This window comes from Ornithorhynchus anatinus, chromosome 4 (assembly GCF_004115215.2).
Source record: "Ornithorhynchus anatinus isolate Pmale09 chromosome 4, mOrnAna1.pri.v4, whole genome shotgun sequence".
Classification (NCBI taxonomy): Eukaryota; Metazoa; Chordata; class Mammalia; order Monotremata; family Ornithorhynchidae; genus Ornithorhynchus; species Ornithorhynchus anatinus.
The window spans coordinates 46,865,644-46,879,202 of record NC_041731.1 but is presented as its reverse complement, the minus strand read 5'-3'; the positions used below and the strand labels follow the sequence as shown (position 1 = coordinate 46,879,202).

Below are 13,559 nucleotides of genomic sequence, written 5' to 3'. Positions count from 1 at the left end.
CTTATTGACATCCTCTCTCCATCTCCTCCAAGAAGCCCTCCCTCACTAACCGCTCATTTTCCTTCCCTATTCACCCTTTCTTCTTCTGTCGCCTATGAACTCCGGTCTGTACCCTTTTAGTACTTTGTTACTCACTCTGCCCACAGCTCAACACTGTATGAACATTTCTTTTATACTCTGCTGCTTCCCCTATCTGAAATTTATTGGAATGTCTACCATTCTAGATAATAAACTGCCTTGAGGGTAGGTATCGTGGCTCCCAACCCTTTTGTATTGTACCCTACAAAATACTTAGAACACATTGTTCTGCACATAATAAGTGCTCAATAAATAACTGATTAGTATTAATTCGGCAATATCAGATCCAGTGTTGACACCATGCAGGGCAGTTCTGCCACATCCCTCCATGGTGGACTGCTGTACCAGTGGGCCATCCACTAATTAATTGTTCAAAAGGGTTAGGATCCAGGCACAATGTCTGGTCGATCTGGATTTGGCCTGTAGGTCAGATTAACCTATTTTCCTGATTCAAGTAACAATAATTATTATTATGGTATTTGTTAGGTGCTTACTAACACGTTGAGAAGCAGCGTGGCGCAGTGGAAAGAGCACGGGCTTTGGAGTCAGGACTCATGAGTTCGAATCCCAGCTCTGCCACTTGTCAGCTGTGTGACTATGGGCGAGTCACTTAACTTCTCTGTGCCTCAGTTCCCTCATCTGTAAAATGGGGATTAAGACTGTGAGCCCCACGTGGGACAACCTGATTCCCCTGTGTCTACCCCAGCGCTTAGAACAGTGCTCTGCACAAAGTAAGCGCTTAACAAATACCAACATTATTATTATTATTATTACTATGTGCCAGGCCCTGTCCCACGTGGGACTCAGAATCTCAATCCCCATTTTACAGGTGAGGTAACTGAGGCACAGAAGTTAAATGATTTGCCCAAGGATACGCAGTAGACAAGTGGTGGAGCCAGGATTAGAATCCATGACCTATCAGACAGGAAGGAAGCTTCTTGGTGTACAACTTGCTATTAGCTTCTCAGAGGCATCTGAAAATAAGGTGGCACCTTGCTTTGAAATTTATAGATCACCACTTCCCCTCCATTTCTGCCATTAGTTCTCATTGCCAATGATTATAATTCCCCATAATGTGCCATCCACATGCTGATCTCCAGTGAATTGATAAAAAGTTAAGGAAAAATAGGGCAATTTAACTTGGGTTATCATTCTGCTTTAGTTGGGTTTCCTTAATTCCCTCTGCTAAGCAAATATCTTCAGGCTATATAGTTCCTCCTATTGTGATTTCTTGAGGATTTAGCTTCTGCTTTTCTTTTACCATGTCCACTAAATAAAAGTGATCAGAAAATTTCAGTAATACGATTTCAAAATCATTCTACTTGAAGAAAAAATCAAATAAAAGCTCCAAAGCCCCGATTATATATTAATACAAGTTTATTTTAATTTTACTGATTTAGACAATCTAAGCTACAGTGAAATATTTTTATCCTGATACTCTTTTAAACTGATTTATTTCAGTTGGGTTCCAATATCCACTATGCTTTTTAATGCAGTGTATGCGTTTTACTGACTGTTTCTATGCTAAGGTGCCATTATGTGTTTACTGGTGGTAAAGCTTCCAATATTATATTTTCACATTTTTAAATCACTGCAGACACCTGAGACAAAAACTGTCCCAAAAGCTGCCCTCAACAGCTACATGCTGGTCACTCTTTCTTGTCAAGGCTGATTTATTGCCTCCTTGCTGTTCAATTTCACATTTTGTCCTCATCATATCCCTGGCTCATGATCATTCTATGCTGACCCTTGTAGGGCAGGCAGGGAATATTGATAAAACAATTATCTGTTAGCCGTTCATTTGATTTTCCATTTCAATTACGGATTGCACGAGGCAAAAGGAAAAAGATTGCATCATTGATTTTTCTACCTTACAACAGTACAGAGTTGCTTTGATGGTTATAAAATGAATGCAACTCAACCATGCTTTTAAAGGTCATATTTTTTTGGCTTAGTAGCTTTTTAAAACCCTAATGCATGCAACTATACACATTTTGTAAGGCAAACTCTTTTCATATAACTGGAAAGGACACTGCGCATTTGAAAAAAATAATTCCAAAACGTAAGAATATTTTATTTTTTTTTTACAAATCTTTGGAATCATTTCACAGCAGCATCTATCTTATGGAGTCAAAAGCTTTTGTCAAAGACTTCGTCCTCTTTATACGCAGGTAAGTTCAACCTGATAAAGAAATCCACTGAAAAGCAACATGCTGCCTGAAGAACATCTCTCTCCACATTGTATCATTACTAGATATGCAGCGGTATTATAACAGGGAGACTAGTTTGTTCGTCTCACATAATACGAAGGGAGCAGGAGCAAGAGAGAGAGACAGAGAGAGAGAGAGACATATTATACTAAACATAACTATGTAAAAACTTCACCTATCTGAAAGGCTGATAATGTGCTATTGCTAGCCAGTGATCCAGGACGGTCACAGTCACACAGAAATGGTGCTGAACCTACTAAACTTCATTACGGTTCAGCGAATAGTACAGCTCCAGGGGATTTTCACATGGCCGACCTTAAGAAAAGTTCAGCCTTTGATCAAGGTTTAGTGTTCCTGGAGTAGCAATGGTACAGGAAAGGGTTTCCATTTTCTGTGCCATAAGGTGCTGGTGTTGATCTTCTTAAAGCCCTAGAGTTTTCTTCCAAGACTGGATTACGCTCAGCAATTAAGGTAATGAACTAGCTGAGGTAACAAAGCATAATGATCTCTTTTGTCCTTTGAATTCTTATGAACTCTGCTCATTCACAATAGTCTGGCACGCAAAGCTTTTTCAAATCCTTTACGGCTTAAAACTATGTAAAAATGATTACTTCCATTATGCCTTCATGGTTTGACATTTTTAATTTAAACACCTGTAATATTTAAGCATACTTTTCAGAACCAAAATACCCACTCAAAGAATGCTAGCTTACGCTCTGATAATATTTTGACATTCTATATCGTATTATTTTAATGCTTGAGAAGATAATGTGATGAATCCATTACAAATATCTCAAAATAAGTGTATCTAGGGCTGTTTCTTGCTTTTTTTGTTGCAAAATAGTGTTTTTTAAAGGCATATGCATCTGATGTTCTGGTAGCCATTGCACTGCCATTGTGAAATTGGGTTAAGGAAAACACCCTATGCACACTCCCTCCTTTAAAAGACACAAGTTCAGTAAATGTATAAAAAGAGAAGCTCATAATCCCAAACTTTTCTTTGAAAATGGATTCCTTTTCCACTCTATCCAGTGTGTTTTCTCACCGAAAACCTCTTCCAGGGCAGGATATTTTTATGTAGAAATGGCATCTTTGAGAGATTTACTAATGCTTTATTTTTATTTTCTATATATTTTTAGAAACATCCAACTACTATTTTTGCATTTTCTCCAATCTTTACATGTTATAAACCTTCCCCACTGCAGAATTCGCTGCACTCTGATCTTTCATCTTAACACATTTCCAGCCCCAAATTTCACTTCAATCTCACCTCATCTCTCCATACTACATTAACCCCTGGCAATTGCCTTCCAAATGACCCCATTAAGCTGTAATTGCCTCAGCAGGCCTGCACTTTCGCTTGTAATTCTGTACCTCTCATCTCCCAGACGTTCTCTCAGCATCATTTCATGTTCTGGCTCCCTTCACTGAGCTCAGCTTATGACCTCGCTGCACCATGGCCGAAATGACTACTAAAAGCATAACAGAGACGGAATTCCATTACTTATTTTTAAAAGTTCTCTGGTGCCCTAATGTAATATTCTTTCGGGACTGTTGTCAAGGATACCAAGCACCGGCCATTAAAACCTTTTGTTTTCCAAGGCATTCCGTCTTTTATTAATAAATAAAGATAAAGATAATGTGCATCTACCCGCCGGAAAGTCAGAGTGTGTTTGCAATTTTCTCTCACTACTTCAATTCTTATTCTCCTCACAATATTTAGAAAATGGGGAGGTTGGAAATGAACCTTTCCCAAAATTCTCCCCATGCCCTATGTATTTTAATACCAACCCCAAAACATACACATAAAAAACACAGTTGCCACGGGCATGGCTTGGAAAAACCTGTATTATATAACTTTCAATCACCTTGGGCACCTTTCTTTCTCAATCATAACACATATTTAGAACACTGGGTAAAAAGGAAAACTATCACCACCCAGTGTCAGAGTTAACGGTCTATCACGGATAAATGGAAACCCCCATGGACAAGCACAGGATAGCAAAACCAACCAGCATGGAAAGCTTGATAATCCACTGGCAAGGCTTGTGACCAGGCACGCTAGGGAGGGACTGACTCTGCTCGCTGCTGTCGTGAGATCGTCAGAAGACATATTTTGGTGTAGAAAATTAATTGGAACTGAATCCACGTAAGTTATTACAGTAGGCAAAATGCTTCACGCTTTAGGGTCAAGACACGTAATATTAAAAGCTGCCTCCCCACATACACCACGTGAAGACGAAGACTGAAAAATAGGAGAGAGGTTCTGTTTTCCCTGTGAGCGGCAAAAATTTACTCTGAATCTGCAGTCAAACTCCGTAACCGGCCTGGAAGTAGTTGTCAGACTAGAAAAGGCAGATTATGAATGGAACATTACTGTGCATGAGAAAGATTTCTTTTCCCATAAACCAGTGAAGATTTGTACCACATTTTATAAAAGTCTCAAATGCAAAAAAGACTATAAATTCAGGAATGAAAATAAGTGGGTGAGTGGCAAAGAGCATGCAGGGAAATAAAACAGTCAAGGGGACCTAGCAACAGTCAAATCGTACCAAGCAGACCCAGCAAGAATCACAAAGCCACCTACACAATAGCAGTGCCCTTGCCAAAATGTTAGCCAGGCTCTGGTGCCTGGGTGGGCATGTCCGGGCCAGGATACCCTTTCCAAGTAGCTTCATTTACATGAGGCCACAGAATCAAAGTATTTCAGTTGACTACATTCAATGGAATCAAAATAATATCACCACCAAATGTTTCTAAATTCAACTGGCTTATTTTTACCACCTTTCAGATGTTTTTCATATCGCTTCTAAAATAATATGTTTGGAACAGGGTGAATTCTTCAAATATCCACTTTTAACTGATCATTTGTGAAGTAACCTCACAATCAATTATAAATTGCCCATGTATTTCTCTCCTTATTTTTCCACTCAGTGTCAGACGATATCCTAGTATGAAGGAAGGTGACACAAAGCATGAAGTGAACTCAAGGCACTGATCAGATCTCCCTAAGGAAAATAGATTCAAACTGCCTACCGGATTCGTGTAGTTACAGAGGACAGTCTCATTGATAAGATGTATGGTCTGTCTTAAAATTGTCTTAAGATCAAGAAACCCTCACTTTGGTCACAAGAGGTGCTTACAGTGGAGAGAGCATTCTTGTTCATGTATAGTGGCCAATATTTTGAAATCAATCTATTAGGCTCTCAATAGATCCATCTTAGACACAAATAAAGAAATGAAATTTTCTGCTGAAGCTAAAATTCAATAATTCCTGCTGTGGTCAGGAACTTCAGGGTCTGTAAACAAAAGTTGATTATAAACATCGAACATGAGGCAACTGAACGTTTCCTCCAGTGCTGCTATTTTCTGTATTAACATTAAATATACAAAAGTCTGGATAAATTTCTATTTCTGGCAAAATAAAGAATGAATTTAAAGGAGTGGATTCCTTTATGCATCTAATGCTGCTGAAAACTCATGTAATATCAACATGAATGTGTTTTAACAATAAAATGGGGGTACCATAGGTGTCTGTAATTCACTGTCCCCTCAGGCCTATATGGCCACTCTTGACTAGAACAAAGTAAAGTTGTCAAATAAACTGATGTTTGACTTCCATATACTGTCCGTCTGGGTAGCAGAGAGCTATGACAAAGTAAGTTTCTTTAAGGAAAATTTCTTGTATTGGGTACTAGTGACACCTAGAAATAAATCCTAAACAAGATTTTAGGAAATTCCTGTTTTTAGACTCTTAAGAATGGCAATGATCTCCTAGGAGGAAAAGGTACCACTACTCATCAATAATAATAATAATAATAATAATAATAATAACAATCATGTTATTTGTTAAGGGCTTACTGCATGCCAGGTACTGTAATAAGCGTTGGGTTGAAACAAGTAAATGCAACTGGACACAGTCCCTGTCCCACATGGGGCTCACAGTCTTAATCCCCATTTTACAGATGAGGAAACTGTAATAATAATAATAGGATAGGTAACATCTACAAAGAACCAGTGAGGTCTAGTGTGAAAAGTACAGGCTTGGGAGTCTAAGGACCTGGGTTCTAATCCCAACTCTGCCAATTGTCTGCTGTGTGACCTTGGGCAAGTCACTGTACTTCTCTGTGCTTCAGTTACCTCATCTGTAAAATGGGCATTAAGACTGTGAGCCCTATGTGAACAAGGACTGTGTCCAACCTGGAATATCTTGTTTCTAGCCCAGAACTTAATACAGTGCCTGGCACATAATAAGTGCTTAACAAATACCATTAAAAATAAGTTTTAGAGCCTGGTTTGCTTTCTTAATTGTATCCGTATGTTTTATCCATTGAAGCAGAGTCTAGGACCTCTTTACTGGGGGAGATGAAAAAAACAACACCACACCATATAATAATAATAATAATAATAATAATAGCATTTGTTAAGTGCTTACTATGTTCCAAACACTGGTCTAAATGCTGGACACTGTTCTAAACACTGGATACAACTACTCCTTGCTTAATGTTATAATATATTCCTGTAAAATGTGGCTTTAAGCAAAATGTTGTTAAGTAATACTTACGGGGGAACTGGATTCAATGTAAATATGGAGAGATGAGGTCCTAGGGAATTTTCTTTCCCCAACAGATAACAAAAAGGTATTATATACAAATTAAATATATGTTTTAAATAATTTTAAGCCCAAAATATAGTACACCAATGATGATTGTGCAGCTTAACTGGGATGGGGGAATCAGCATTGGAGAAAACTCCTGACTTAGTACCTAAGCTAAATGTTTTTCACATTTCCTTAATATCACTACTGCTAAGCATTTCATTATCACTTGCTGGGCACTCCTGAATCATGAAATTGGGGGATACAACCCCTGCTCACTCTCATGAGATCTTGGACTCCTCCATTGCCACCACCACTTTGAGCCTATTTTGTCTATTTCTTTGTGTTGGGTTTAATGTTTCATCTCCCCTGATGTGCCTGTCTCCAATCCCTTCTTTCCACTTGAAATTTTAGATTGTGACCCTGGCAAGGGAAAGGGTCCATTTTTAATTCCCACTTGACTGTTCTCTCCCAGTGTTTAGTACACAGTAAGTGCTTAATAAATAGCATTATTACTACAATCACAAGTTAGTAAGGTCTGGAGAATTCTTGAACTGTATTGATTCACTGAAAAAACAATGGCTGCCAAACAAAAGCAGGAGCATTATTCATCTTATGGCACAAGTGACAGCTGCCAAAAACTTTATAACAGAATGCTGCATGACTTAAAATGAATACGTTCCTTAATAGGCAGACAACTTAATAACAAAACAAGCCAACCTGGATAATTAAGCGAGGAGCAGCATGGCCTAGTGGAAAGAGCATGGGGCTGGGGGTCAGAGGACCTGGCTTTTAATCCCGACTCAGCCAATTACTTGCTGTATCACCTTGGGAAGTCACTTAATTTCTCTGTGCCTCAGTTCTTCCATTCTCCCTCGTACTTAGATGAGGAGCCCTATGTGGGATAAGGATTGGGTCCAATCTAATTCACTCTTATATCTACCCCAATGTGAGAACAGTGTTTGGCACAGAGTAAGCGCTTAACAAATACCTTGGGGGGAGATGTTCATTAACTGTCAATAACCAAGGGCTACTAAGCAAATACCTAGACTAGAAGAGAATAAGGGATGGGAAGATTTCTGGGGGTTGTTTTGCCTTGCCCAGGTCATCACCAAATATCTGATTCTGGGATCAACATCATTAAGAAATCTTAATTCACCTCCGGTGCAGCAGCCAGCTCACACAAGGAAGTCAAGTTCCAGGATCTATGTCCTGAAAAAAACACCAGATTTCAATCAATCAATCATATTTATTGAGTGCTTACTGTGCGCCGAGCTCTCTGCTAAACACTTGGGAGACTACTGTACGACACAGTTGATAGACACATTCCCCGCCCACAATGAGCTTATTTCAGATAAAACTCTAGACTACAAGCTCCTCGTGGGCAGGAAACATGCATACCAACTCTGTAGACTGTACACTCCCAAGTGTGCGGTACAGTGCTCTGCATGCAGTAAGTGCTCAATAAATAACACTGATTGATAAATTTAATAATAGAGGAAACAACTACCCAGATTCAGGCCATTCATTCGGGAAAGAAATGTATATGTCCTCAATCTATAGTCAGCTCATGAAGTCACCTCTTACATCTTCAAAGCCCTTCTGAAATCCCATCTCCTCTGCGAGGCCCTCTGGGACTAATTTCTTGTCTCCCCAGTTTATGTTCCCTCAACTGCCACTTCTGCTCCAACTAAGCACTTAAGTACTCATGACCTCCCAAAGCACTTACGTACATATCTTACATACCCGATTACTCAGGCCCTAATTCACATACATACCCTCTTATCCTCTTTGCTCCTAACTGTAATTTATTTTATTCTCACCTGCAAGGTTGTGAATTCCCTGAAGGCAAGGATCTAGTACACTCTCCCAAGAGCTAAGTACAGTGGTCTGCGCACTGTAGATGTGCAATACTGCTGATCGATTAAACTGGGAATATACTAATTTGTGATTACTACAGACTTCGGAGTTTTTTTCAATCAATCAATGGTATTTATTCAGTCTTTACAATGTGCAAAGCACTGTTCTAAGTGCTTGGCAAGAAAAAATATATTAGAGTTGGTAGGCACAATCCCTGTCCTCAGGGATCTTAAAGTCTAGTTTACCCACAAAGCACAACCACTAATCTTAAACATGTATAATAGGACCAACGACAAATTTCTGGGCACTTGAGAAATAAGGCCAGCCGAGAAAATAAGAGACCCAGGTAATCATCATGGTATTTTGCTCTGATTCTCCAGAGTAGACTCCCACCATTTGGGGACCCAGGGCTCTCCCAGTCCTGGCTTTCCAAAATGATACTGATTAATCAGAGACCCCACTTTTTGCATACTGGATAACTGAGGTGCCATAGTGTGCTCATTTTGTGCTCTTTTTAATCTTTGAAAATGCCCACCAAATGATTTCATCATACTGAATCACAGCAGTATGTTCCTTAAATGACCCAAATTGTCAGGCATTCACGTAACCTTTTCATCCAATGTTTTCATCAATAATGTATTATGCCCCTATGTGGCACAAAGTTTCACAAGCTCTGTAGCTTCTCACTATTCATTAACACATACCATAATTATTACATTAATACCAGAGCTAACTATCATAGCTGAAATGCCAAGATGGACCAAAAATCCAGAGGTACAAGTCGGGAAGTCAACTAGGGCATAGAGAAGCAGGGTGGCTTAGTGGAAAGAGCACAGGCTTGGGAGTCAGAGATCACGGGTCCTAACCCTGGCTCTGCCGCTTGTCAGCTTGTGACCTTGGGCAAGTCACTTAACTTCTCTGTGCCTCGGTTACCTCATCTGTAAAATGGGGGTGAAGACTGTGAGCACCATGTGGGACAACCTAATTACCTTGTATCTACTTCAGCGCTTAGAAGAGTGCTTGCACATAGTAAGCACTTAACAAATACCAACATTATTAGTATTATTATTATAATCAAATCAATCAACAGTGTTCACAGAGCACTGTGCTAAGCACTTGGGAGAGTATGATACAAGAGTTGGTAGAAGCCCACCCTGCCCTCAACGAATTTACAGATCTTGGAAAATTCTAACAATAATAATAATAATAATGTTGGTATTTGTTAAGCGCTTACCATGTGCAGACCACTGTTCTAAGCACTGGGGTAGATACAGGGTAATCAGGTTGTCCCACGTGAGGCTCACAGCTCATCCCCATTTTACAATCTCAATCTCAGCCACCTATGACAGAGAAGCTCTGCCTATAGTAAAAGGACTCTACCCACATTCCCTTCTAAACAAACCTTGGTGTGCACCACAGTAGCAGCAAACCTCAAACCAAACAATTACAATAGCAGAGCTATACCCAAGAGACTTTGCTCTTCTCTCATCTTGTCGCTGAACAAACTGGGGAAACATATTCCTCTGGGGATGGGTTGTTATAAGTGTTCAGTTGTGACATTTATGGTATGAAAAAAATCCATCCAGGCATCTCTGTGGCATTTGTCACCTTAGCTTCAAGGTCTACTAGGAGAGAGGTATCGAATGAACCAAGCAGAGTTAATGGGAAGTTCCCTCCTCTCTTCTATATTTTGCCAGGCCCAAGCCCAAGGTGGGCTATTTTTTTTTTTTGGTATGCGTTGGGGGTTTTTACGGTATTTGTTAAGCACTTACTATGCATCAAGAGATGCATTGTGACCTAGTGGATAGAACACGGGCCTGGGAATCAAGGACCTAAGTTCTAATCCCGGCTCCTCCACTTGTTTGGTATTTGACCTTGGGTGAGTCACTTAGCTTCTCTGTGCCTCATTTGCCTCATCTGTAAAATGGGGATTATGACTGTGACCATTATGTGGGACAGGAACTGTGTCTCACGCAATTACCTAGTATCTACCGCAGCGTTAGTACTCTGCCTGGCATAAAGTAAGCACTTAACAAATATCACAAATATTATTATCATCAAGGACTGTTCTAAGCACTGGGGTAGATAGAAGATAAATAATTTGAACACAGGTTTTTAGGCTCTTTGCCTGAAATTGACCCTAAATTGGTTTAGGGTGTAGCCAGTTCTTCTATAATGCAGGGATTGTGTTCCGGCATCGCCCGAGATGCACTCGTGGTGTCTGACAGTGCTTGCACATGCACAACTCTTTCTTCTAGCAAGTGTCATGCTATATCCAAAAAGGCTTGTGGTGAGTGAACAAAGTCCCCTTCTAGCCAAAACATGCAGGACAAACACAGGATATGGCCGTACTGAGTTTATTTGATTAATATTCCATAGTGAGACTATGTTCAACTCTGCCCTTTTTACTTTATTCAAATATTTTAAGTTCCCTTTCTACACAACAGCCAGATCCTGTGCAAAAATTAGGGCATTAATATAGCCAAACTATAAATCAGTGTCATCATGATCAATGGAATTTGAGTACCTACTGTGTGCAGAACACTGTACTAAACGCTTGGGTAAGTAAAACACAATACAGTTGATAGACATGTTTCCTGCCCACTACAAGCTGACACTCTAGCGGGCGAGATGGACATTACTATAAATAAATTTAAAATATACCACTTATAATTTATAGATATGCACATAAATCACTCAACAACCATTCCTGCACACATTTCATTTGCTCCTCCCATCCTTATCCACATGACAGAGAGAAACTAAAGGAAGAGTTAGCTGATTTTTTTTTATAGTATTTGTTAAGAGCTTACCAGGTACTGTACTAAGCGCTGGGGTAGATATGAACTAATTAGATTGAACACTGTCCCTGTCCCGCATAGGGCTCACAGTCTTAATCCCCATTGTACAGATGAGGTAACTGAGGCCTAGTAAAGTTAACTGATTTGCTTGAGTTCACCCAGCAGACAAGTGGCAGAGCCAAGATTAGAACCCCGGACCTTTAACTCCAGAGTCTGCACTCTTTCCATGAGGCCACACTGTTTCCCACACTAGGTATCAACTGGCAGAAACAGAAGAATTCTGAAATTTAAAAAATGCCCATAAATGAAATCTACTGGAGCAACCCTTCCACCAGTTCACACTAGCTTGCATCTCAGTTCGAAGGGTAAAACTAATTCAGTAACTCACTGCTTCAGATAAGATAGAGATATGCTTGTATGGACAAGCACAGTGGGTCCAGCAAGTTCCTCAGGAAGCCCAAAGAAGAGAAAGGCTCAGTCACCCGGGAAAAAGGAAAACTAACACTGGTTGACTGATTCATATAGAGCGCTGACATTCACTGAGGTGGAGTCTGTTAGGGGACGCTAGTAAGGCAACTGGAAGCAATGGAGGAAAACGGTAAGTGAGCCATAATCAAAAACGGGGCAGAAAAGCCCAGAGAAAGAAATAGAGAACATCAAGACTGTCTCTACAAGAAATGATGATTGAGGGAAAACAATTAAGCAGAAAATCACCCAAATGCAAAGGCCTGTAAGAATGCCATTACACTAACTGAGGGGTTGGGGCCCTCACATAAGGTGCCGATCGATGAACCACTCTCCCAAAAGTCTAGTCAGAGGGGGAAGGATGGCACAAGTGCCCAGAGCAGCAACTCATTAACAAGTTGCCCAGCTGACCACCATCAACTATTCTAGAAAACCAGCTCTTTAGGTAGAGGAGTGTAAAACCATATCTCCTTCCACACTGAGCTCTCTCCAGCTCTGTGGTCCCCAAAGTGGCTGAAGCACTTTCACCAATGGCACAGCGGTGATCTCACTTCAACAGATGAGATGCAGCGTGGCCTCGTGGAGAGAGCACAGTGCCTGAGACTCAGAGGACCTGGGTTCTAATCCTAACTCTCCCAATTGTCTGCGGTGTGACCTTACTTTTCTATGCCTCAGGTCCCCCATCTGTAAAATGGGGATTAAATCCTACTCCCTCCACTTGGACTGTGAGCCCCTGTGGGACAGGGACTGTGTCCTAGCTGATTAACTTGTAGAGAAGAAGGGAGGTTCAGTGTAAAGAACCTGGGCTTGGGAGTCAGAGGTCATGGGTTCAAATTCGAGCTCTGGCACCTGTCAGCTGTGTGACTGTGGGCAAGTCACTTAACTTCTCTGTGCCTCAGTTACCTCATCTGTAAAATGGGGACTAACTGTGAGCTTCACGTGGGGCAAGCTGATTACCCTGTATCTCCCCCAGAGCTTAGAACAGTGCTCTGCACATAGTAAGTGCTTAACAAATACCAACATTATTACTATTATCTTCCCCAGAGCTTGTACTTGTATGTACTTGATACATAATAAGTGCTTACTAAGTACCATTAAAAAAAACAAAACATCTATAGAGTCAGTTGCCAGTAGAAGGTATTCAAAATGAACCTGAGGAGTTCACAAAGTTTTCTGAACCAAAGGGAAATTTGTCATCTATTCTGAAAACTTTTCAATCTATGGAAATATATCTGTGGAACACTCCAAGTGCCAGCAATAGTCCTGGGCTGCAGCTATGCATTGTACATTTCCACTGTCCTGCACCTTTTCCTAGCTAAAGAAAAAGCCAGAGGATAATTCCAGTATGCTTCAATAAAACATAAAGCAGTCCCACAGATGATATTCATATTTACAGGGAACTATTAGAATGGCCCAATGTCAGAAGTGTCCCGAACAACCTAGAAATTATCTTCCTAAGTAGCAGCTCTTGTAAGATTGATGGATAGTTGCACGTCTTACTTCTTACCTAAAGCTCTACAATGTATTCAGTTTTCTGAGCCAGTAAAA

At 40.3% G+C, this 13,559-nt stretch overlaps 1 protein-coding gene across 3 annotated transcripts in view; it reads right to left on the bottom strand.

The window, feature by feature from the left end:
• Positions 1-13,559, bottom strand: part of PBX3 (PBX homeobox 3) — a 211,456-nt gene that overhangs the window by 116,208 nt on the left and 81,689 nt on the right. The window contains exon 1 of one of the 3 annotated variants that reach the window (XM_007669573.4): positions 3,663-3,755. The exons of the other annotated variants lie outside the window; for them this stretch is intronic. Within the exon in view, the coding sequence (XP_007667763.1) occupies positions 3,663-3,669 (7 nt within the window). The 5' untranslated portion in view covers positions 3,670-3,755. Of the gene's footprint in view, positions 1-3,662; positions 3,756-13,559 lie in introns of those variants that run through there. 3 annotated transcript variants of the gene reach the window in all.